The sequence below is a fragment of the Micropterus dolomieu genome, linkage group LG22 (assembly GCF_021292245.1).
Source record: "Micropterus dolomieu isolate WLL.071019.BEF.003 ecotype Adirondacks linkage group LG22, ASM2129224v1, whole genome shotgun sequence".
Lineage (NCBI taxonomy): Eukaryota > Metazoa > Chordata > Actinopteri > Centrarchiformes > Centrarchidae > Micropterus > Micropterus dolomieu.
In genome coordinates, this window is record NC_060171.1 from 28,279,066 (window position 1) to 28,304,629 (window position 25,564).

The window sequence follows — 25,564 nt, forward strand, 5'->3', positions numbered from 1 at the left end:
AACAGTATTTGGCAGTTAAGAAGGAAATGGAAGTTTAAAAAAGTGAGACGAAATAAATAGAAAAGCTAAGAGAAAAGGGGGACTGTGGAAGAAAGGTGGAAGAAGTGCCATTGAGACAGGTCTGAGTAGAGGTGAAGAGGACAGCATGTCAGCAAGAGATAGGCAACAAAAGGAAGTTGGAGAGAAGAAAAGAGGAAGGACAGGAAGTAGAATCAAGCTGTGGGAAAACAAGATATAAAGAAAAGAAATGAAACCAGATGAAGGGGAAAAGAAGAAGAGGAGAAGAAAGGAGGGATGTGGAGGAAGAGGGGAGATGATGTTTGCTTGTTATTCCAGCTCTAATTTTCCCCCTGGAGCTCATTAGAGTCTTGAGAGAAACGAACCACAAAACCTTAAAAACCAACAGAGTGGAGAGAGGGAGAAAGAGGAGGAGAGAGAGAGCATCTAAATAAAATAAAAAATTAAACAAATGTGTACAGGAGAAATGAGAGGGAGAGACCAAGGGAAAGAGAGACACAGGAAGCAAAGGAAATGGAACCCTAATCCATTTAGAGAGAAAGAGAGGAAGACAAAAGGAGAATAAAAAAATAAGAGATACAGCGAAGACATTATTGAGTAACAGATATGGAGAAAGGAGGAGACAATAACAAAAAAGACAGACACACACAGGCACATATATTGAACACCGCCCACCATTGCACACATCAACACACCTGGGGCTGTGTGCGTTTCTGGTTGCTTTCAGAAGTTTTGCCAGCTTCAACACAATAAACTGCCAGGCTTAAAGTAGGTTTAAGAAAAATAAAAGTACCATTTAAATTTTATTGATTTCATCAGAGCAAATAAATAAGAAAACAGTAGATAAATTGATTTCATTGATAATAATAATAATAATAATAATAATAATAATAATAAATAAATAAATAAATAAATAAAAGTACTTTTTGCTGTAGGTTTTTTATATAAGTGGTAGCCTCAGCTTTTTAGCCACAACTTGGTTTGACCCAAAACAGAAACAAGAAGCATGTTTTTAATCAGAAGAGCAGAACGGCAGCCTCAGATTTCCACACACAATCACGAGTAAATTTCTTTAGAATATTTTTTTCTTTTATATAACACTGAAGTACGGAAATACAGATATTATAGTCATCAACCAGATTCAGTTTTCAGTATTAGTATTATCATTATTATCATCATAATACCAGTAGAATAGAAATGGTGGCTTAGATTTCGATATATTTATATATCCATTTGTATATATACTGTGTAAATTTATATATATTATAGAGTTCGTGGTTGTAAGTTGGTTTCAGTGTCCAAAGTCCAACATTGAAGAAAAGCAAGGAAAGATCCGTGCTGGGAGGCAAACGAGTACAGCAGCAGATAAAGTACAGACATGAGGAAGGAGAGGGAGATGGACCGCTGAGGGAAGGAAGAGAGAGAGGTGAGTGAGGGGATAACAGAAATATACAAAAAAGGAAGAGAGTGAAATCTTTGCTTGTGGGATAAACAGCATAGCTGAAGATAGAAGAGGAGGGGTACAAATCTGAAAAACAGCAGCAGTAATGGAGGGAGGGGAGATGAAGGTGCGAGCAAAGGATGGAAGGAAAGGATCGATGTCGATTTGAATGTTTGTGTGGGTGAAAACAAGAGTAAAGTATAGTATTACTTTCTGTGTGATGTGTGACTGGTATCAGTGCGGATGTCAGATTCATTAGATATAGTCACAAGAAGTGAAGTTAAGAATTGAGTTGACTGGAGATGGGATATGTTTTTTTATTACATTTTGATTTAACTGTGCATCTGAAATTCCTTCATACTTCACATTTTCAGTATATAAAATTGCCTTTTTCATTTTACTTTTTGAAAGCTAGCTAGTTCATTTTAAATCAAGCCAGATAGCAACTAATACTGATTGTTTTCCCAATCACATTTTCTCCAAGCATATAATTATTGGCCGGGTATGTGGAAACGCTGTATTTATGTACTGCAAACAAGTCGTGGAGCCAGGGGTGGATTGTGTGCCTACAAAGCACAGCACTTTAACACCACACCCAGAGACCACGGACCATAAAGGTTTTGGTTTGGTCTGGTTAAGGTGAGGGAAAGTTCATTATCTAAGTTAAATGTTCATCAAATAAGCACCTTGTGTCTCATCCTTCAAGTTGCTTTTGACTTTCTAATATTTAAAGCACCTATAATCAATATTTTTATAACAACAAAATGAAAATGACAATGTGAAAACAACCCGAAAACAATGTGACAATGTGATCTGAATACAGTGCTAAAAGGAATGAATATTGGACATTCATCAGGTGACCTTCTGGATGGTAAAAAACATGTAACTTTAAAGGTGTAAATATGTCAAAGTTGTTGTACAACTTGTTTCAATGGCCACCACTTGGCCAAAAAAAATCTGTTATTGCAGATTTAACCAAGACCATGATCTTTTCCTAACCTTGACCAGTGTGGACAACATAAGTTACAAACTATTATTAGAAAACCTAATTATAAGGAGACATTTTAGACAACATTTTGTTTTTATTTCACGTCATTTGATTTTATTTATTTTTATTCATTTTGTTTATTTTTGTGTCAGCTGTTGGGTAAGCTTTCCATTTGTGAGTGTCCAGCTTGGTCACAGCTGGACGCCAAGATTGACCGTCTTAGATTAGCAGTCATGTTTGATGCTCACAGCTGGTGAATATGTCTTTAGCGTTAGCTAGTTGTTGTGAGAAATCAAGTCATCTGACAAAAAATACAAAGAATAGGACAGTACTGACTGCGGCAGGCATGCAGGGGGAGACAGCAGAGCTGTACGCAACGATTTAGAGAAATTGATAGGAGAGAAAGGGAGAAACAGAACCAAGTTTTTTTTTAAGCCAGTAATTACTATGATAACTATAAACCACAGCTTTACAGGGGATGAAAATGTGTCTTGAGCACCTGATTTTGTGATCAGTTTAGTGTTTCCCCTATAAAAATGCTAGTTTGACTTTGGGGCAGACGCTGATCCAAAATCAGTGCAATTTATGTCAATCATGAAAAAAAGATACAAATATGGCCATTGTAAATAGGAGTGGGGAGCAACTGTTCAAGAAACATTCTTCAAAGCTTATTTTGAAAGAGATAAATGAATTAATGATTTAATGGGGGGGGGAGTACACTCGGACTTTAGAACACTCTGGAACATATAAATGATCAATTGCGTCTTTCAGTAGAGAATAAAAAAAGTTTTGGCTGTCCAAAGCTGCAGTCAAGCCACAGAGAAAATAGAGGGAGGAACGGATGGATGAGAGGATGGATGAAAAGAGAAGGGGAAGTGAAGAAGCTGGCCATACATTTTCATGTACTGGCTTCACAATTCTTCTCTTGTTGTACCCTCATATAATCATTCTGTGTCATGCTCTTACATCTTTCTAACATCTCTCATCCTTCCTCTCCCTCCTCCCTCTGCAGCATCCCAAACAGAGTCTGTTGTCACGTTCCCTCTTCTTCTTTCCTCCTCTCCGACCATCTTATCCACGTCCTTTTTTCTCTTTCCCATGCCCCTCTTCCTCCATCTGCCTTTTCCCCGTCATCATCATACTTTCCATCTTCCAGCAGCTTCTCCTCCTTTGTTTCCACCTCCTGCTCCTCCTCCTCCTTCTCCTCCTCTTCCTCCCGCTCTTCCTCTACATGGGGAACACCAGGAAGCCGGAGAAGGTGGAGTATTTCCATCCTCCCATTAGGTTTCCTCTCTCCAGTTTGAGGTAGGCCCGGTCTCCCTTCTCCATCTGTATCAGAACACCATTACTGGCCGCCTCGCGCGTCACATCCTGGTCGCCGGCAAAAGCCGAAATCACCGGCCAGCCGTTGTGCATCAGGCTCACCTGGGAAAAGGCAGAAGAGGACAGATAGTTTACAGAATGAAAAGGGGAAAAAAAGGATAACTGACAGACAAACACACACACACACACACACACTTCCCACACAAGTAAGGAAATTAAGGTTTGGTTTGGTACGACACAACTAATTTACTCAGTGTCATGATGATGCTTTCCTGTGGATTCAGCCTAGGCTTGAGCAGTATCTGTTTTATATTTATCTATTTTATATCATACCTTCCTGACGTTTCACTGGAGTACAAGGTATATTATGGTATTTGTGTTAAGAAAACATTAAAGCTGAGCTGCTGGTGATAGAAGTCACTGTAGCGTGTGTGATATTGTCTATCCTACAAAAAAAATACTATTAGGCTACTTAAACAAGTCATGCTGGGATTAAATACTTATGGCCCATAGAATAATGAATATTGAATAATGAGGTTGCATACTGACACATCACTGATCTGAACGGAGATCGTCCAAAAATGCTCCCAAACAGGTGCACAGGCATGTTTCTTTTTTACTAGTCCTGTAACGTTACCCCCACTACTCGCTGTTGCCTTCAAGTACCTCCTTTTAGTGTGCATAGTGAGTGTGTGGCTGAGCGAGAGAGAGCGAACAGCAGAAATTGACAGTGAATGCAGTGGAGCAGAGGAAAAGGTGAGCAGTATTAGTGAAGGAGTAGTAAATGTACTGTGTAGGTTACAGTCAGCGTCAGTAAATAAAGACAGCAGCTTCTCAAGACCAAAGTCAAGCTCCCGTGTGTGGGTTTGTGAGTGTGTGTGTTGTTTCCCAACTGCTTGAAAAGTGAAAGGGGTTACTGCGTTGTCCCCGTGAAGATGATGTCAGGCAGTTTCACTTCAGTTCGCACACCATCAATACATCACCTCAACGCAGCAGATCAGTATCAGTTTAGCAGAAATTGCAGCATCAGTAGTTGTGACGGTATTAACAGTCATACCGTCTGCATTACTAAATACCCTGGTATTACCTTCACGCCAGCCAAGCCTAATTCAGAGCGTCATATTTTTCCTACTTAAGCTGCAAGATTTCAAAATTCTATGCAGAAATGCATGTGGTTATGATAATACGACAGCATAGTTTATTTGCAAGACGCAGATTTGTGCTGTGCAGTCAGCAAGTTACCAAAAGATACATTGTGTGTACTTCCCCTATTTTTCAATTACAACTTGGAGAACACTTAACAATCACTTAGAGAGACATTCACAGACACAAACACACAACAGACCCATACTGTGTCTGACTCAACAAATGCTTCAAGAGGGAATAACATCTTCTTCTTACAAAGAGAAGAAGCTGTCAGTGACGCGTCGCCTCCCTTCCCAGGCCAGCCAACATACACACCAGACAGCGGCTTTCATCACTTCTCTTTTGAGCAACAGCAGAAACACAAGCGCTCCCTGGATTTGTTTCCCCCGTATGCTTCACTAAGAAATGGTTTTATGCTCCCACTGGCACCGATGCAGTACTAAAACAAACTGAAATGACTTTTGTCTGTTTATGCAGGATCATACTTTACAAAACCTGTATGATTGCAACCGTCCTGTGATCAAACTCACTGTATCTTGATGAGGAAACAGAAACAGCACAGGGTTTGTGTTCTACTGCATTTCTGGAGGTGGATGTACACTACAAGGCTATGACTACAAAATGACAAAGGGAAAATATGCAAATTGTTTGTGAATCAGTTATTTCCTATTGCTTTGAAAGTTGAGGCTGCTATTCTAAAGTGATCAGAGGTGTAAGATGGTTAAAGAGTGAAAGCACAAACTCTTTATGAGGTATCACTGATCTGACAAATATGCGTGAATAAGAACACAGTAAGGCAGCTAAAATGTCCTAGATGCCAGAAATGAATTATAAGTCCTCCAAATGAAACGATAAAATACATTGGTTGGCCACACCCATAACAGATTTCAGATCTGACGACCCTGTCAGGACGACATAATTTGTCGGTGCCTTTGCAAACGGTTACAAATCACTTTTCAAAAATAAATCAGTGTTATGAAGTGACAACGCTGTGTAAAAAGAACTTGGTTATGTTCAGGGAAAGATTGTGGTTTGGGTTAAAATAAGTACTTTATTATGGTTAGGCCCCTTTCGTTGTCATGGTTACAATAAGAAACACTTGGTTAAGGTTACAGAACAATCATGGTCATCCCAGTTTGTTTCCCATTTCCATTCAGGTCTCCTGTGTTAAACTCTGATGATTTTGCTGACTAATCCCTCCACACTGACCTCCTGACTTTTTTGCTCTATACTGTAACAACATCACCTGACTTCCTCCTTTGCTCCCATCATAATTACTAGGCCCGTGATTTAAACATATGCCTTTTTGGTGCACTTGCTGAAACGTCTGATGCTGTTGTTGCTCCTGGGAGGACAGTCTCATTGTATTGGATTGCTTGCATGGATGGATGGATTGCATTAGACTTTAGAAGTTTATAATATTGTGTCCACCAACTCTAATCCTTCTGATGCTTGTGGGACATGTATGCCATATTTTAATTTCAGTGATGGCACAGCAAATAACCTCAGACTCCTCATCCATTTCAAACCCTGTCCCTCACCAACATCCACCTTAAACATGTTACTCAGATAACTTAGTGCAGTGGTGTGTTCTTACCATTTTTTAAATGACTTTAAGTGATTTTAAACAGTGACTGGCCAGTGTATGTAAGCAATGAATTTGTTTATTTACCTGATTTATACACAGCATGCAGGGTTTTCAAGGTTCGTCATCAGACGGAAATTCATATCTGAGCTCTAAATACGTCAAAAATATTTCTGTACATGCAGGAAGTGAATAATTGTTAAACCGTTGCTAACTGATGGAACGCAGTCATAAACATCCCATAATTATACTCTTATCCACCTCATTCTATCTGATGGTCAGGAGAAAGAGAGGGTGTGTGTGCGTGTGTGTGTGTGCAGGAGATGGAGAGCCTGTCAGAGTCAAGAGCCCTCTTGGCCAGGCACTCCTCTTAATAGCAAACTGAACATTGCGAGTCAGACTGTGTGTGTGTGTGTGTGTGTGTGTGTGTGTGTGTGTGTGTGTGTGTGTGTGTGTGTGGTGTGGTGTGTGTGTGTATGTGTGTGTGTGTGTGGTGTGGTGTGTGTGTGTGTGTGTGTGTGTGTGTGTGTGTGTGTTGCTCTGAACAGCCAGCCTGTGAATTTGATGAAAACACTCAGACCATACTTATACTATTTTTATAAATTATCAGGATAGAAACACAGCACAGGTCATGCCAAAATTTTAATTTCACAATGTTGAAATTTTAGTTTGTTGAGGCTGCAACAAATTGAATAAAAGAGGTTATGCTGTGTTTCATATATTATTATATAACTAAATATTTATGTACAGCATGAAGTTTATGTCCAGTAGCCATTTGAGACCTACACGAAGCAGAGGTGGCATCACTCAGTATGAGATAAGAGAACATTGTTTTGGCTGTCTGATCTGAACTTGGCTCCTGCTGAACACATCTCGTACTGTGGGGAAAATAACTCCCCTCCTTGTACATGTTTTAAACTTTTTTGTCTGACAGTTTCTTACTCCATTTTCTGATCCATATTTGTCCTCTCTGCAGTCGAGATTAGTCTTTAAAACAGTGACATGAAACACACTCATGGACGAGGAGAGGTCACCAAAGTCAGCAAGTTTCAAACTGTACTTGTAGCAGCTTTATGGTGCATTTAAGGGACGAGACTGAAGGAATATGGTATATTATATTGGTTTATCACCTGTTCCATTATATTGCAGGGATGCTCAATACTGGCGTTTCTACAGATAACCAATATTTCCCTGGACAATTCAGGTGTTAATGATACCTCGAAGACCAGCAATACCACCAGATGACCAGTTTCAATGTAACTGCAATAATAATTGAAGGCTTCTTATAGTAAAAACAACTTCATTAGGATCTAGCTTGATTGATTACAAACATTACACTGTATATGAGAATCTTCAATCAGTGGAGGGGATGAGCACAAATCACTTCGACTCAAATGTAGAAACATGAGATTCGGATTTCATACTGCTATGCAGCCGTCATCAATAACTGACATTGCCACAGATAAGCAGACTCTAGAGGCAAATGAAGGAAACAAGTAAGCAATAAAAACAACTGACACGCCCCTTTTATGAAGGTTTTAAAAAAAAGCAAGTTGCAAAGTGGGATAGAGATGGAGGCTGGGTTTGTCATGTGTTTTCTGAAAAATACCTTTTAAAAACAATTCTCAGTCTAATTTCTTTAAAATCTTTAGCGATGCGTCACGACTGCTAAATTATAATGGTTACAGTAACTATTAAGTAAAACTTTGATTCGTACATAAATGTACAGAAAAACTTGTTATTTGAGATTCACCTCTTTCTTGCAACAAATCAAGAAGAAAGACTTAAAGGAGGCCAGTCTAAAAATATCAAGAGCTTCCTCCCCCACCCAAAATGTCGAGATGAGCCCAACATTCTTACAATCCAGATGACGGACACTAAAAAGCTTGTGGAGAGGTGCAACCAAGTTATCCTCATTAACCTCCAGATGACAATATGAATAAAATTGAAAGTGAAAAGAGAGAAGAGACAGGGGAAACAAAAAGAACACTAGTATAGAGGAAACAGTGACAGATAAATATGGAGAGTCAAAGAAAAGAGAGAGGAGGTGGGATTAAACATGAGGCAGAGAAAGGCAGACAGAAGAGGGAGACAGGGACGGGGGGTGGGGGTGGGGGGGGATTGGAAGGGGTGACAGGGTTCCTGTCCAGTGTGCATGTAATGCTTCCAAACAGAGACGGCAGACAAAGAAAAGGCAGCATCACTACATCACTCTGTTACCCCCAGATACGAACAAGCACACACACAAATCATGCAGACAAAAGCCACCTTCTCACCTGCCCAGCCATTCAGTCAAGTCACTCATGTAGAACTCACACTTACAAAGCTTCCCCCCTTCCCCAAGCTCACATATTTTTCCCCCCTCCAAACACAGACTCTTTCTTTTGTTCGTTCTGGACTACTGTAGAGACATGATGGTGCAACATGGCGGACTCTGTGGAAGAGGACCCTCTGTAGATCTTAAATGGGAAAGGTAACGAAAACACAACAATTCATATTCCCAGGTGATTATACACTAATGAAAACATACCTATGTATAACCTAAATCGTACATACTGGTCCTTTAAGGGACTGGTAACAGAGAGCTGCAGTAACCATGTGCTTTTTGGCTTTTGGCATGTGCAAAGCAAGTCAGGACTTCATTTATTATGTAAAAGACAAAAGATTATTTACTGCAACATCCCACTAAAGCTGCCTTGTTATATTTGGGGAGGGTAAAGCAGTTCTTTAATTTTGCACCAAATGTAGTCATTTTTCCACAAAAGCAGAGCAGCTTGCAAGTCATTCTTTAGATCAAAACGCAACATAAGCAATATAGAAAATTCCCAGAATGACTATTAAAGAAAAATTACATTATTAGCCATGTTTGATGGCAAAATGTAAAATTAGGACTCATATCTCCCTTTCTGTCTTCTGTCTCACACATACACACACACACACACACACACAAACACACACACATACGCTGGTGTGTGCCAGTGATGTACAGCTCTAATAAAGCTGTGACATTGTCTTTGGAAGGAAGAGACTGTGGTCACCCCAAACACACACACACACACACACACACACACACACATCTGTAAAGAATAAATAACAGCTATTGGTTGTGCCTGCCACCACCTGCCACCCCTTCCCCCAATCACACACATACACACACACACACACACACACACACACATTGTAACTACACTCTTACAACCAACCATAAATATAAAAGCATGACAATAGGGCTGCGCATTGTGTCAGGCCTCGATCGATCTGCATTCATTAATTCATAAGCACCAATTAACTGGCTGAGAGAGAGAGAGAGAGAGAGAGAGTAACAGAGAGAAAGAGAGAGAGCGAATGGGAAGGCAGAAATAGGATACAGAAAAAAGGGATGAAATGTCAGAAGAAGGTTTGAGGGGAGGGAGAAGAAGCGAGAAAGAAAATCTAGCTCTCGATATGTAAATAGAAGTTGTCTGACTCAGTGCAGCACTTAATGCCAACGACATGATGACATCCTGTTATTGCATCATCAATTCCTGTCCAGTCAACTGTCTTGACGTGACAATGATACTTAGTTTTTTTTTCCTTTTTGTCTGTCTCTCTTTCTGTTCATGTTCTTTTCTTTTTCTTCTTTGCCTCTTATTTCATTTATTTCCCTTTTCTTTTTTCTTTAGATCTATTCATTTGCTTTCCCTACTTGTTTTTTCATTGGGCCTCTTTCTTGTCACCCCCCCTCTCTCTCTCTATGTATTTTTTCCCTCTCCCATTTCTCTCTTTACAGACTGACGTAGATAGATGTGGTGATGGATACATACATAATGGTGCATCTGTCTGGGGCCTGTCACACCCTCTGTCTTTAAAATGGCCAAGTTTCCTATAGTGGAGGTTTTCTAAAGTTTGCAGCACAGTTACTCTAGGCTCATTCAGGAGATGGGCACAGTACAAAAGCAAACCTCTAACAGGAAAAGAAGTGTTCCTGGGGAAAGCAAGATCCATCAGTCTATGAAAGATAGGATAAATAGATTGGATCTATACAGTCCTACACCAATGTCAAAGTATAAAATAGTACAAACTCACTATGTTTGTACACATTCTATATTTCTAGAATCTTACCTGACTAGCATTGTAGCGAGGGATGCAGCAATTAACGAATTTCACTATTAAGAGCGCTTTAAAATGTCACAGTTAATTAATCATAAAGGCTCTGCTACACCGAGTGTTTCTGTTGCAGGGAACGAAACTGTTGCAACTAGCACAAAACAAAAACAAAGTTACACGTTATTTAAGAGGTGACGGATCACCTGTTCAAAACTCGCCGTTAAAAGGCTGCTGCTAAAGGAGCGAATAACTACATCAAACTTGATGCAGCACCTGCGGGACCACCACCCAGCTTTACACATCCAAGTAATGGTAATACATAATGACTGAGTTAAATAATGTGGCAAGTTGGTAGGGAATTAAATATAAACGTGTCACTTACAATCGATGCCGAAAGCGGTGAGAGTCGAGCATTCAGTGCAACATAAACAGTCAAAGTCAAAGTAGTTGAACTTTGGCGTTGAGCAGAAGCTTCCACGCAGTGAAAATCACTTCTTTTCTGAAAGGGCCTTTATGGAAGACAGAACGTAGCCCTCTCAAGACCTTCAGTCACTGAACATTTAACTTTACACCCTGTTGCCTCCTCTTGTCTGTGTTGAGAAAAATGTTGCCAGGTGTAAAACACTAACAGACTTCCAGGACTATACTAATTACCCGCATTTCAGATTTCAGAACACTGCACTCAATTTCTTTCATCATTTTCACTAAAACTTACATAGGTGAGAGTTGATGACAAATCAGTTCAGTTTATTCCCCTCCTAAATAACACTGGGGGATAAATAAAGTTAATATTCCTGTTATATAATTAATACGTAAATATTATAGAAATATAATTGTTAATGTAATTAATTATTAAAAATCAACTTAAGTCATTACTAGAGCTGTGAAATTAATTAATGCATAATAATCGTAATAATCGTGAAACATTGTTGTGGAGAGACAAATGTTGAGTTAGTATCAACAGTATCATTACATCAGCTCACTGCTACAAATGAACAACGCTGAGAAACAGAGCTGAGAACAATGTTGTACGAGTGACAGAACTGCTACCAAATAGTAATCAATAAAGCAATACTATGCACAGGGGATTGTAGTGGTGCTACTTCTTAATAAATGTTGTGAAAATAAGTTGATACTGGCTAAAATCACAACACCCACAATCAGTCTTGAGGTGAAAACTCAGTTTCTAACCTGCTTTGCAGTTTGGGAAACAGCTTTTCCTCCTGCACAGGCTCTCTCATTATTAGAATCTGGAACATCTGTGCTGGCCAGGAGACTTTATTTAGGTCAACTCTTTGTGTCTATCCAGTGGTTTCTACAAGCTTTTTGATTTTTGAATTTCTGCATCTGTTGATGCAGCTATGGAGCACATATTGTGGAAACCTACAATAGGTGCTTTCTAGAAATATAATCCAGAAACAAAACTACAGCCCTGCAAGTCTCAGTAGGCTATGGATGTGTTTTGTAACCATATTTTACAAGCAGTTTTTCTATTTGGGATGAAATGTGTATATAAATGGAAGCTCCACTCTGGATCTGATATTATTTATTATACAGTGAAACTTCTTGTTCCCCCAGCTAACATCATTTCAGAGAAGTGTTTTATATGGCACTGGTTATACAAGAGATTTTTTTTTTACCCTGCCAGCACTATACTACGATCCCATTGCAGAGTGCACACCTGCAAACACAAGACAGTCAGTGTTTCCTAAGTCTTCTAGTATACTAGCAGCCTCTGTACCTGTGTGACGAATGATAGTGTTCATTTTTACTTCAATAGGAAATCTCAGAAAATTATGAATGGATTTTTAGAGTTGATTGAACACTGGACATCAGGCATAAAATAAATCATTCACTTTCCACTCTACCTGATCAATACAGACACCGTGGTGAGGGCGGCTTCACACAAGAACTTTCAAAAGGGAGCACGTAACACTATGGTCATGGTGTCTAATTGTTTAGGCCAAGAGCTGAATGATTTTGAAAAAATATCTACTTGCAATTATTTTTGACTGATATTGCAATTGACAAATTAATGGCGATATTGGAGGGAAGGATCATTTATACATAGTTATTCTCATTTTCTTTGAAAAACATATATAAGTGATCTTGGTGCATTTTTTTGGCAAGGATCTGTAGTACCAAACAAAGATATTTTCTTAAGTCTGTAGAATATGATGTGTAGACCAGGACATCTCTGTAGCATGTCAATATTTAATTTAAAATGGTATTTGGCACACTTTTTGCCTTTAACAAATATTGCACCTCCTTACTGCTATTTCGATAATATATTTCCATTACTTGTTCAGCCCTGTTTAGGCCTATTTCAAACTCATTTTAATAATAGAAGTGAAGCAAAAAGGTGATGCGTTGTGTACTTTTGCTGCAAATGTGGAAAATATCGGCTGTGAAAAAATCCTGTTTGAAAAGATGATGGTTAATTTAAAGTAAAAAATCTATATTCACCTCATTCAAAGTGTTTTCTCATATATTACTATAATGACATGACAGTCACTGCATTGGAATTTCATTTAGTTTTTTGTAGCAACTGAATCCAGTGTGAATTTGCAGTTCTCGTGGTCTCTTTTCCTCACTTGCACTAGTAATCAGTAAGTTATTTTTGATCTCATAACCTGTGTAGACAAAGTGTTCTCTCATATAGAGAGGCTAGGAGGCTAATGGATGGATTTTTACACATTAAATGTAATGATAATAATAAACTGCATTTCATCTACTTTAATTGTTCTCTGTTCTATGAAAAGATTGCATTGGTAGTACAACGTTAGAAATAATATTTGCTTTGTTCCTGTGTAAACACAGCATTAGGTGTTATGTGCAGGAGATGTGTTGTTATAAACGTCATTTTGGAGCAAGTAAAGGGAAGCTGTCTGTGAATAATCATTAAAAAAAACTAGCAGAAATCATACAAATAGATGGAGGCAACCAGAGCAAAGGTCAAGACTTTACCAAACTATTTACAGTAAAGACCAGGGGACAAAAAAAAACTGATAAATGTCAACAACCCTTCACCAGTCTTCATCAATATTGCTTCAGGGAACAACATCATTAATTTGAGGAAACCAGTGGGCAGAGTCTTCACCCATCATATTTCTTTTTAGTGAAAGGCAAAACATGCCACTCTGAATCAGTTGCCAAATGTCAAACCACACCAAAAGATAAAAAATTAACATAAGTTAGCTGAGAACCTCAACGAGACCAGATGGTCCTACGATTTCAACAGCATTTACATCGAATCCACAGACAGACCTCGAGAATTTCATTATTTGATGCATCAAGAAAGCAGGTCCTGACCTCTGATCATGAGTTAAAAAAAACCCACAGTGTTTCATTTTACCCTTTTGCAACTGAGAATAAAATGAATAGAAATAATGGAATAAATATGTCAAATCAATTTATAAAATTGTAAAATAATGCAGAGAAAAATATTGTCTTTGTTTGTCACTGCTTTACAATGCGCAGACAAAACTTCATGTTCAGCTGCAGCTGAAAATCACCAACTGCTCTCTGTCCTCTGCGCCCTTGGCACAGCCTGCCATGCAAGTTTCACTTTGTAGACACACACACACTCAAACACTGCACTTCAGGTGTTCTAACTGAGAGAGTGTGCCTTTAAATTGCATAGGTGGTCTCAAATTTAGCATTTGAGCCAGGTGTTGGTGACTGGAAATGTGTAGAGGTTTTTCCAGTATTAATATTTATCAGCTTAAAAATGGAAATGTTGTTAGTTCAGTCATCTACAGTATGCTGCTGTCTTCAACATTATTGGGGTACTTTTATGGAGCTTAACACTGGCAGTTGTATTAATCTGCTCATAATTGTGTCTTGAGTAAAACGTAAATACACCATGCATTGTGTAATCTATGACGAGCTCCATCCAGCTGCATTATCAGAACCAACAACTCTGACCATATACACAAATGCTAAGTTGAGCGCAGTTATATAGTATACTGCTCACATTCTGTTTGACTTAACAACAGCTGACTAAGACATATGCATGCACTGTTCTGTGATCAGGTTTGACAATTCTGGGCTGAGGCCAAACTATCTTTACAAACATCTGCCATCGTTGAAATGCCCGGTACTTTGACAGTCATTACTGCACTTGGGCAGGCTGAACAACTAAAGCCCATGGTCCCTGGCCCCTGAAATCCACACTGTGTTTTCTTAGGTACACTACTGACTACTGACAGGATGTGGAACACCTAATACCCTGTTTATCTCTACTGGTGGAAATATAGTTAAGACATAATTTTAGCATCAGCTGTTCACAAGGTTTTATCACCTTTCACCAACTTTGCAAAGACAGGTACCAGAAGCCACCTAAATACCGTATTAAGGCAACATAACATGTTGTTATCGGAACTGAGTATTACTGTTGTCCAAGCAAGAGGTTCAGGTACCACAAAGATTGAACTAATAAATACTTGTTCAGCACAACTTACAACTAGGTTAAAGGTTTAACTTCGGAATTTTTCAACATGGACCTTTTTTCCCCTTGTTTTTGTCTATGTGACTACTTGGACAACATTTTTTGAAACGGGTCCAGTATTGAGCGAACAAGGCTGCAACGTAATCCTTGCTGGCATTTGCGCCACATTAAAGTTCGGCCACCAAAGTGCTTGTGCTTAAAAATCTCTCCAGCAATGCAGATGTTCGGACACGCTCTGTCTTACCAACCCTGCTATAGACTGGAAGTGATGCAGCAGCCTGTCTTTCAAGCTGTTACATTCCCCAGCTACACAGAGAGATGGACAGGGATGATTTGTGTGGCTCGCCAACTCAAAGACTTCTTAATACTTTATGCATTTAATGCACATCCTTTAAGGCATGTGCCTGTTAATGCATTCTTAGGCTTTCTGAAAGCATGTTTTTACTTTCATTACAAAAAGTCTGTGTGATTAAGTTAAACATTGCATTAGGCCTTAAGAGCAGTTGGCAACAAACGCAAATATTCTTTTTTTGGACTGTGTCTACAGTTCTTATGACTCACTTTGTTGGGTCTTTGTAATAATCTTGTTCAATTTAAAGAAAATGAATATTCAAAGAATACTTTCCCTCACACCTCTCTTTCACACACAAGCAAAAACCAGCGCTAAATTCTATAATATTCCTCCACACAGAAGGAGACTGAGCACCGGTTAATTGGATAAAAAACGAAACCAAACATCTGGCTTTCAGACTGTGTGCTTGTGCGTGTGCCTGTGTGTGTGTGTGAGTGTGCAGACAATGACACAACCTGTAAAAACATCATCTCAGTTATTAATCAACCATACAACACAAATGCAACAACAACGTACAAACACACTTCGCCACTAGTTAATTTTCAAATTAATGTATCTGTAAATTACATTCAATCACAACACCATGTGAGAAACATAGTTCACACAATATATTCGGTATATCTCTTTATCTTTGCGTCGACCTCTGCTTAAGACACTGACTTAATATAACAAAAGAGTTTCGTAGCAGATCCTTCCGACAATGCATGATTGTCAGAAGTTGACTCAGCACTAGGTCACCACCACAGCTCACCCCAACTACATTCATTAAAATGTCCCATTAGATAAAAGAACCAATATGAGCTCAAAGGTGAGTTTTTATATTTGACCTTTTTGGAATATTGTGATAAACATCTTGATGTACATCTGGAGCTGCTTTTGAGTGTAACATTAATTAGTTGTCAATGAGGAAATGGGTTTTTATGCTTAAAGTATCTTGTCACATGCGTCGCCATGGCCAGTCGTCGCCATGGCCAGTCGCCGCCATGGCCAGTCGCCATGGCCAGTCGCCATGGCCATCTTTTGTTAACAAGGCCCAAAAAGGACCTAAATCTTAATGTGATATTTCACAGGATGACTGGAAACTTTGACCTGCTGGTGATGCTAGAGAAAAGTAAGGCCATTTCCAAAATTTGTAGGCTTCATCCTCTGGGGACCATGACCATGTCTGTATAAAATTCAATCAGTGCAGTAGTTGTTAAGATATTTCAGTCTGGTTCAAAGTGTTGGACTGATACACTGACACTGCTATCCTCCCTGCTAAAATCTCTCTACCTCAGTACAGTACACGTGTATATACCCACCACTGAAACAGGCTCACCAACAAGCAGCTAAAATATGGTGTCTGTGTGTGAGGCCTGACAGCTCCCTGAATATACTGTCTCTCTGGCCAGTTTCAGACAAACCAACTCCATTATTCTGTCTTTCCCTCCTGCTTTCTCCTTTCACCATTTCAAAGGCAAGAGAACATAGGAACAGATAATGTGTGATTTATGTGACTTTGACTTGCCTCTCATTTCCCTGCATCTCCACAAGATGACCACTGTATGAGCCAGTCATGCAGGACTAGTATATTTTTATTTTGTCTGTGTCATAGCACAATTAATGCTGCATTCTGTTCACACTTCCTCATGTACAACACATAAATGTACTGCTGGCCACTCACTTTGCCCAAACACACAGCTCATACACTGGGAGGGTAGTGACACATCCTAGTATTTCTTATATTCATACTTGGCACTATTTGTGAGGTGCTGTAGGTCTTCAGCACTATAGGTGTATTAATGAGGTGGCCACAGATAATGCTTAAAGACTAATAGACACCCACTGCTGTGAGAGGGGTGGAAGCGTCAGCAGGGGCAGATGTGTGGTTGGGGTTGGTGTATATGTATTAAAGTGTATAAATTTGGCAGTGCTATTGAGCCTAATTAGCCACTTGTGTTATCAACTCACTATACAATCAAAAAGAGCAATTGAAAGCACAGTCACTCTGAGATCTTCTATTTGATCGGATAACAAAAATATAGATGGTTTTTTTGTGCAATTATGCATGTGTATAAATGTGTGTTGCTGGTAGTCTACAGGGTCCTGATGATGACATCCCTCCTTGTTACCTGTGTTTTCTTTGATGACTATAGAGTCCAATTCTTGATCCACAAGTTTTATTACACGTTGGGCATATAAAGTCTGTGTTAGTGGGGGCAGGCATAGCAGTGTGCCTCCTTTGTCTTTTCTGTTGTTTTCTCACATTTCTCTCCATTTCCAGTTCTTTTATACCTTTGTTGCAGAGCTACCGCCAGCTGGAACGGTGGATGGCAGCTTGCTCCAGTCTTAAGGAGTTAATACAACATTTCTTTAGTGATGTTTTGAGCTGGTCTTTTACCGCTTCTTCTGACCACCTGGAGACCAGTGACCCAGATGAAACTGTCCATACAGGACTTGACATGGCAGGTGTTGTTGAGGCATTCTGATAACGTGTCCAAGCCAGTGCAGTTGATGTTCAGTGACTGTGGCCTCTGTGCTCTTGCAGTTTGTCCTTGCAAGAATTTGAACATGAGGTACAAGGTCACGCCACGTGATTCCCATTATTCGCTGTAGACAGCCTATGTGGAAATAAATAATACATGTGTGTATTCCCTACATAAAGGCTGGCCATATTTGTGCTTAGCCAGTGTTTTGGCTGTAGTGGAAAGCTGCAAAGGAATCAGACCATATTTAAAAAACTGTTTGATAATATTTAAGGATGTCTAGAAGGGATGTGGCTTTTGCTAAGTTTCATCTCAGTGGTCCTATACACTTATCAATCTTTAAAAAGTCTTTTAAAAACAGCATTCACTAACACTTTAATGAAGTGGTACGTATATGGCATCAGCACTCTGTGACAGCACTATAACCATTTTAATCAGAGATCAGCATTCACACAACATTCGTTATATGTGACATTTAATACATAATTATGTTGTAAAATTGCCACGCACTTAGCTAGTCACTTAGTTCTTTCTGTTTTTTGTATGCTGTGAATAATATATCTAATGAAAACAATTATCTGTGCTCCATTTAGAAATATTTTTGTACATATAATTCTGCCCTGAGAATGATTACTGTTGACCAGCAAAACATTCTAATTTTGACCTGTTGAAAATATCCTACCACCCACATGTTGCTAAGTCTACTGTAAGTTCTGCTTCATTTGTATGTTAAAATGTTGATGTATTTCACCCTTTTTACAACTGGTATATATGCCTTATAAAATGAACTGCATAATAATTACTTAAATAGGAACCTGTGGCGCAGAAAGTGGACAATTTTGGTATTAGTAACTATTTTCTAGCTATAGTATGCACTACAGTTCACTGTGACAGCATTCGCTGCTCTTAATGAACATCAAGGCATTAGAAAACGGAGCATGTTTGCTATATCTCAGGAGGGAAATATCTCATTATAACATAGGATGACCCCAGTGACCCAAGTTAGGGAATAATAATGTGTGATATGAAAACCAAAGTACAAACATGGGCTGGCACTGAAAGAACTGAAAGGATTCGGCTTTGTTGCAGACAGATGCAGAAACTCTGAGTCAAAATATCAAATAAGTTCTTCTAACCAAAACAACCAAGGGTGTAGGCCACAGTAAGTGTGGTCTGGAGGTCTTCTCCCAGAACATTTTAATCGTTAAACACTTGATTTCCTGCATTCTGGGGAATCTTTCTGTACCAATTTCTGCCTTTTCTCTACCAATTTATGGTGGAAATGTTTTCATTTATGACGACACACAAAATTTAGGTGGCAGCTGACAATTAAAAATAAAATTAACAAAATTGAAAAATATCTCCTGTAGATCAACTTTCCCATTTAATATCATCCCTGCTGAGTCAAGACATATGCAGGTATGATTAGGTCTCCCCTCCTTTTGGGTCTTTTGTTTGAGGAAATAAATGTGCCTGTGGCACCCATCTAAGTTATCTAAGTTTAATAGCTTCTGTGTTTCATTAAGTTTTCTGCTCGTGTTAAAACTTTCTGCACATTCAAAATCTATCCCACCTATCTGTCTCCTCTGACATTTTGAGAAGGAAGTCCTAATATTTTGAGAAAAAAAAAAGCTGTATTACAAGAATTAAGTGACAATTTAAAGAGAATAAAGTCCTAATATTTGTTTTAAATCTACCTGCACTACCTACGGCCTACTCTGGTGTGCACTGGCCTACGTTATTGCTCTGCTGATATGGTAGTATCCCCTTCAGACCGTCTGAGGATGAGTCAAGTGTGCTGCTCTTCAACAGAGGTGGAAGACTGAAACTAACGGAAAACACTTCTGATCAGGCATGAATCTCAGCACAAATCCTCACAAATATTAACTTCATCACCTCTGATAAATTGCAGCTTGCAGCCCCTTCAGTGGGAACTGAAGCATCCCGGAGCATTGAGACAGTCCCAAACAAAACAAAGGTGTCTCTAAGTGAGGGGGACGCAGAGACTGCAGCGACACAGACTAACCGTTCAAAGGAAAGACACCACACTGCAGTCCAAACTTAAATAACTGGAGACTGCAGGAAATACTAACACATGCACATATGACTCGAAACAACCTATTCGATTATGACTTAATGTAGTTGACAGACTACAATTCCGCATTTTGGTTTATTCCCTTACTAATTTGTGTCTGACTGACTGATTGTGTATCAAATACATTAACTAGACACTGACAGACAACAGTGGTTATATTTAAATTATTGCAAAGACAGTTTAGTAGGATAGGATAGTGGTGGGGACCATACCTAATTCTATGCCCTTGCAAAGAGCTGTACGTAAAAGGCAAAATATCTTATTATCAGAGCAAGATGCTATCAACAGCTTAAAGCAGTGTCTCCAGGTTTTCTTCTCTCAATGAGAAAATTATAGCAGCAGAACGGCACACACACAGCATGAGGCATTTTAGATGTGCTCCTTGTGTAGCTTTCACCCCTATAGAGCTGCTGTGACCTGAGCCTTCATGAGTGTTATTTCTAAATGGTTAGGTGCTCAAAATACCGCTAATTTAAACTTCAAAACAACAACAAGAACATTTCATTTTTCTATAATATTCTACTCCATGCTTTATAACTCCTGGCCAAAAGAGTTGTTTTCAATTATGTTTTCTGAAATTTAGATCCAGTTCTCTGTGGGAGCCCATTTTTTAAAAACAATATCAACATTATCTCACACACAGATTAGTAATAATAAAATGCTGGCTTGTGTTTTGATTTTGTTTAAGTTACCGCACAGTACTCTAACAGAAGTCACATTAACCCCTGTCTAATATCTCATACTATTTACAGTATATGGTATTATTGTCTTTATTATGGTGATTTGTAAGCCCACCCATATATCCAGAGAGCCCCTCACATTGTTGATATCCTACCAGCACCTCATCTGTTTGTCTTTCTGATCTGCAAGCTCTCTGTTCCAAGCTGCAGGAACAACATGTTCACTAAGGGAGTTGGGATTCATTTGTTTCAATTTAATTTCAAATGCAGTGGCACATGTAGGAAATGAAAATAGCTGTTCCTGAAATGAATCCCTGTAATAAAAGGAAGTCTGTGAGATATTCATTTTAAGTGATTTAAAAATAATAGTAAGTAAGCCATCCCTTAGTGGAGGTATAGGCAAGGCTGATTGATGGCATTTTTGGTAGTGTGCTGGAGTTCACTTTAGATCAGAGAATATACTGTATTTGATTTGCAATACTTGTATTATTTAATTGCTAGGCAGAAAGCCTAGAGAGATATGCAGCAGCTTTTTGAAACCCACATCACTTCTCTCACCCCTCGCAGATAGACAGATCCCTGCACAGGAAAGGACTGATGAGAGATGGAACAAACTGTTTACCCATCCCTTTGTTCATCTACCCAGCATCCACTGATCAATAGTTACTCATGATGTCCCGCTTTCTTCCTACAGTATTTCTATCTTCGCCTGCCTGAACTCTCTCGTCCCTCCTATTCATCCATGTCCCTTGTTTCTCCTCTTTTCCTTAATTACTCCTGTCCCTCCCTCCAATTCTCCCACATTTCCAGTTCTCCAGTTGCCTTAAACTCTTTCCATTCTCAGTTTTCTCTTCCCTGTCCTTTTTCTCCTTCTCACTTCCTTCCCCTTCCCCTCTGCTCCTCCTCCCCTCGTTTCTTTTCCTTGTCCCTCTCACTGTTTTACATTTACGGTCACCCTTTCCTCTCTTTCCCATCCCCTTCATCCCTAACACTCTCCTTTCCCTGCTGTCTCTCATCTCTTGCATGCACCACAGTATCTGCCTCTAAGGCAATCAAACAGTGGGAGTTTTCAACACAGCAGATGTGCTGGATGGATGGGAGGATGAGTAGAAGAGGTTGAAGGTGAGCAGCGCACAAGCTGGATGCTTGGAGAAGAGAGGACAACCTACACCTGTTTCATGTCAGAAACGTGACAGAACACAGCTTTTTCTAACTGCATTCAAACCTAAATGGCCTAAATCAGTTTTAAAATGTTATTACTGTATTTTAAAATGTTATGGGCTTTAGAGGATTTAAACTAAATATGACTTGAGTAAGTAATTCTGATTGCACAAGTCAGTCGGTCTGGCAATTATCAAAATGACAGTTTCTCTGTTTTCCTTTTTAGTTAGCTCTTTCGCTGTTAAGCTGCAGACAATATCTCATAGCAATAATGTAGTTTCATATTGAGAACACAGCACAAATAACAGTCCTAATGGTGATGTGACAGGCATTATCATCAATGTGTTCTGCATGGTGTGACAGACTTAATTACCTTAGTGCCACGAGTCAAGTGTTTGCCTTCCACGGCCTGTTTGTGTTCAGTCACACAAAGATGAGTGGGAATATGACGAGCTTGACGTAGCTTTTCCCCCTCACATATCGCCCACCCTCCTTGTTGTTGTTATTGCTGCCATGCTAATTAATTCAAGACTCCAATAATAAAGTATAAGTAGCAAAACATAATGCCAACGCTCCAGGGAGCCAACAGCATAATTACACAACAGTTTAATTTGCAAGAGATACATTGTAATTAAGGCTGTGTGGCTTGTAAAACGTCACGTGCAGGGTAAATGCTGGAAATGGGTTTAAGTCTGCTCAAGTGCTTCCTATCACTTGACACATCAAAAGAATACGGAGACTGCATCTAAGGCATAGTGAAAACGAGTTGTTAGTAGGATGAAAGGAGAGTTGTGATGTGGCATACTGCAGGCAGTGTGTGTGTGTGTGAAATAAATACAAAAGTAGAATAAAGTAGAAAACATGTTATTTCTGCATAAAACCCGCATGTGTGTATATCTTTGTGTAAGAGAGAGGAAATTAAAACGCCTGTCTCTGTTTGCTCTGTTCAAAATGTACTTAATGTTTTAATCTTCTAAATAATCAAAAATCTTAGTGGGCCTGCTGCCTCTTTTCATGAAAAGAGAGACAGACGTGGACGCTGTCCATGGTGCTGAAAGTAAAGCTGCTGGAGCCCGCGTGCCCCTCCTTGCGCTCACCACAGCAACCCGTCCTCCTGCCGGCTACACGCGCTTAATTTGGCTCGGTCCTCTGTGCATGTATTGATTAATTATGATTGGGCCGGCGGGTGGCGGGCGTGTAGCTTTCATCTGTTAACGCCCGCCTCCGTCGTTGTCTCCCGGGAAAGACATCTCAAACATCTACAAAATGACTTCCAGTGTGGGTGATATTCAACTTTTATGAGAGGAACAGCGTGGGGGCGCGTGGCGTGGCCCGCGCGCGCAGACACACCAGCACACACATAGCCTACACATAAAAGACAAACACACGAAAAGGAGCTACCTGTATAGTTTGGCGGTTGTAGACCTTCACTACGTGGAAGTTAAAACTGTAAATCCCTTTGCGCGGCGCGATGAAATTACTTCTCTCCTCGTCAAAGTTCTTCCCAACGTTAACTAGAACCTGAAAGAAAGAAAGAAAGAAAGAAAGAAAGAAAATGTAATTGATAAAAATGCTTAATCCGGTCACTGCCAGATCACATGGGTGCATAAAAATGTAAATGTTCTACGGAATTGTGTTTATTTTGTATTGGTTTGTCTAACTTTCTAGGAGAGAATAAAACTTATTTAGCCCATGTGCCATTATTGTAGCCTTTTTTTCGGGAATAAGTGCTAGGATGGTCTATTGAAATTGATACCTCACTTATTTTTGATAGAGGACTTTAAAGGCCCCCCCCCTGGCCCCGGACCACACATTCAGATTGAGAGATGTAGAGGTATAGCTCTGCTTTTATCTAGGTTTTTCCCCCTGTCAGAACTTCCAAACTTTATGGGGAATGAAAGGGAACTTAATCAATCTTTCAAATGAAATTTTTCAATTATGCATTTCTGCAGCCAAATGTCTGGTTTTATGGATGGAGGCGAACTGTGGCGTGTAATTGAACGGCAGTTTGAGGGATAATTAACCTTTAACGGCAGGCGGGTAGGACCTCGCCCTTGCGACCTGCCGTTACTAAATTATTTGGTGAGATGTCAGTTCCCATATCCCATATTGTCAGCTCAAAAAAAGTTGAAAAATTCAAAAGGCTTTCCTACCAGGCTATACTTCCCAAGCCACTTTGGAAATGTAAAAAGAATCGTTACCGAGACAGATCCATTTCCGCTCAACTTTTAGTTATCTCAAATGCAGCTGCTCTCTGCTGGCCAGGAGACCATTACCAGAGGTGCACGAGATGCAGCTGGGCGTACGTCCAGTCACCGTAGCCTATGTGCTGTACCCAAATTTAATGTGGATTCCTGGTTTTGTCAACGTTTTCTTTTCACATAACATGCTCATAGACTGTATCAACCTGTGTTGCACATAGCCTATTCAGTGCTTGTTTTTTTTTGTTTTTGTTGTGTTTTTAAGATGTAGCCTAAAAAAGAGCAAATGACAGTCTTTTGGAGGTAGCGCAGAAAGAAACAACCTAATTTTTTGTTTCTGGTGTTTCTGTAGAATTTGTGACATTTAACTATCCCATCCACTGATAACTCAAGTTGTCTTCCCGCCACAGGCTATTTGACAACTGCAGCACCAGGCAATACGCACGCCACACGCGAAACACCCGCACACGCATTTGCAACTTCATCTGCGCTGATTTCCATTCTTCTGTCATCAGGTGCTATTTGTTTGAAATTAAACAGACATAAAACTAACAAGACTGACTAAAACAATTATAAACGTATTTTGTTTCTTTGAAATTCTGTTATTAGCCTATTGTTATTTTACAATAGAATAGAATGAAATAGTTTTTTTTTCCCTACCCGGTCGAAGTAGATGACCATAGTCCGGTTGCTCATCTCAGATGGCTCATGGTTAGTGTTCCGGACTGCGGAGAACGCTACCTTGGCGCTGCCCGAGCGCACCGAGATCCCGAGCGCCGTGCCTGTGGGGTCCGCGGTCGGGTTGGAGTCGCACACCACTAGGCACTTCCCCTCCAGGACGATTGGTTCCGTCTCGTTCTGAGCGCGGGCTGGGCTCGCCGCGAGCCACACGGCACTCAGCAGGCAAAACGCCAACATACCGGACCAGAACGACGAACTTCTCCGGTCGTCTTCACACCTTAAACCGTGGGTCTATTCCCCTTTAAAAAAGTAAGGCAGGGAGAGTTTCCCGGTGTTCCCCCGATGAACCTTAAGAAGGCTTGTTTTACAACTAGATGCCACTCCGTTTTCTTGGATTTAATTAGCCTACAGCAAACAATTCTCCCTCGCGGAGTCTCCGAAAAAGGGTTTCTTTTTAGGCTTCTCTCCTTTTTTTCGAAATTTATTTATTACCCCGTCTCTCCGGTCGAGTCGCCAGTTTTCACCTGTTCTTTTCCTCTTTTCTCACTTCTCAGCAGCTTCTCTGTCACTTGGGAACACAATAAGCGGGAGTCGCGCTCGGTGCGGAGGGGCCCTGAACGAGTGACGAGGCAGCAGAACTCATAGCGCGCAGGGGGGGGGGGGAGCTCCGTCTGCTCTCTCTCGCGCGCGTTTGAATTATTGATATGTGAGATATGAGAGTTTCAAACACAAAAGGCTCGGGAGGAAGGGACGCGGTGCGCGAGCGCAAGATGCTCCCGCCCTGGTCCTACTTTCTTTTTCTCTCTTTTTTTACAGACCCCTCCCTCCCCCGGTAAAGGAGACCTATCATCGGATTAGCGCGTGCGCGTCTTCGATATTTTCCAATCACTGC

The 25,564-nt window shown here is 40.0% G+C and overlaps 1 protein-coding gene across 1 annotated transcript; it reads right to left on the bottom strand.

Annotated features, from left to right (window-relative positions):
- Positions 1-3,629: 3,629 nt before the first annotated feature.
- Positions 3,630-24,909, bottom strand: cbln1 (cerebellin 1 precursor). Its single transcript, XM_046038047.1, has 3 exons — positions 24,652-24,909; positions 23,192-23,311; positions 3,630-3,872 (listed from the first exon to the last, which is right to left on the bottom strand). Exons 1-3 carry the CDS (start codon positions 24,907-24,909, stop codon positions 3,675-3,677), a joined length of 576 nt encoding a protein of 191 aa, XP_045894003.1. The 3' UTR covers positions 3,630-3,674.
- Positions 24,910-25,564: the final 655 nt, after the last annotated feature.

Coding starts and splice junctions, on each gene's coding strand:
- cbln1 (XM_046038047.1), bottom strand. CDS start 24,909: ATGTTGGCGTTTTGCCTGCTGAGTGCCGTGTGGCTCGCGGCGAGCCCA. Junction 23,312..24,651: donor TGGTCATCTACTTCGACCGG/GTAGGGAAAAAA, acceptor TCTTTCTTTCAG/GTTCTAGTTAACGTTGGGAA. Junction 3,873..23,191: donor ACAACCGCCAAACTATACAG/GTAGCTCCTTTT, acceptor GCCTTTTCCCAG/GTGAGCCTGATGCACAACGG.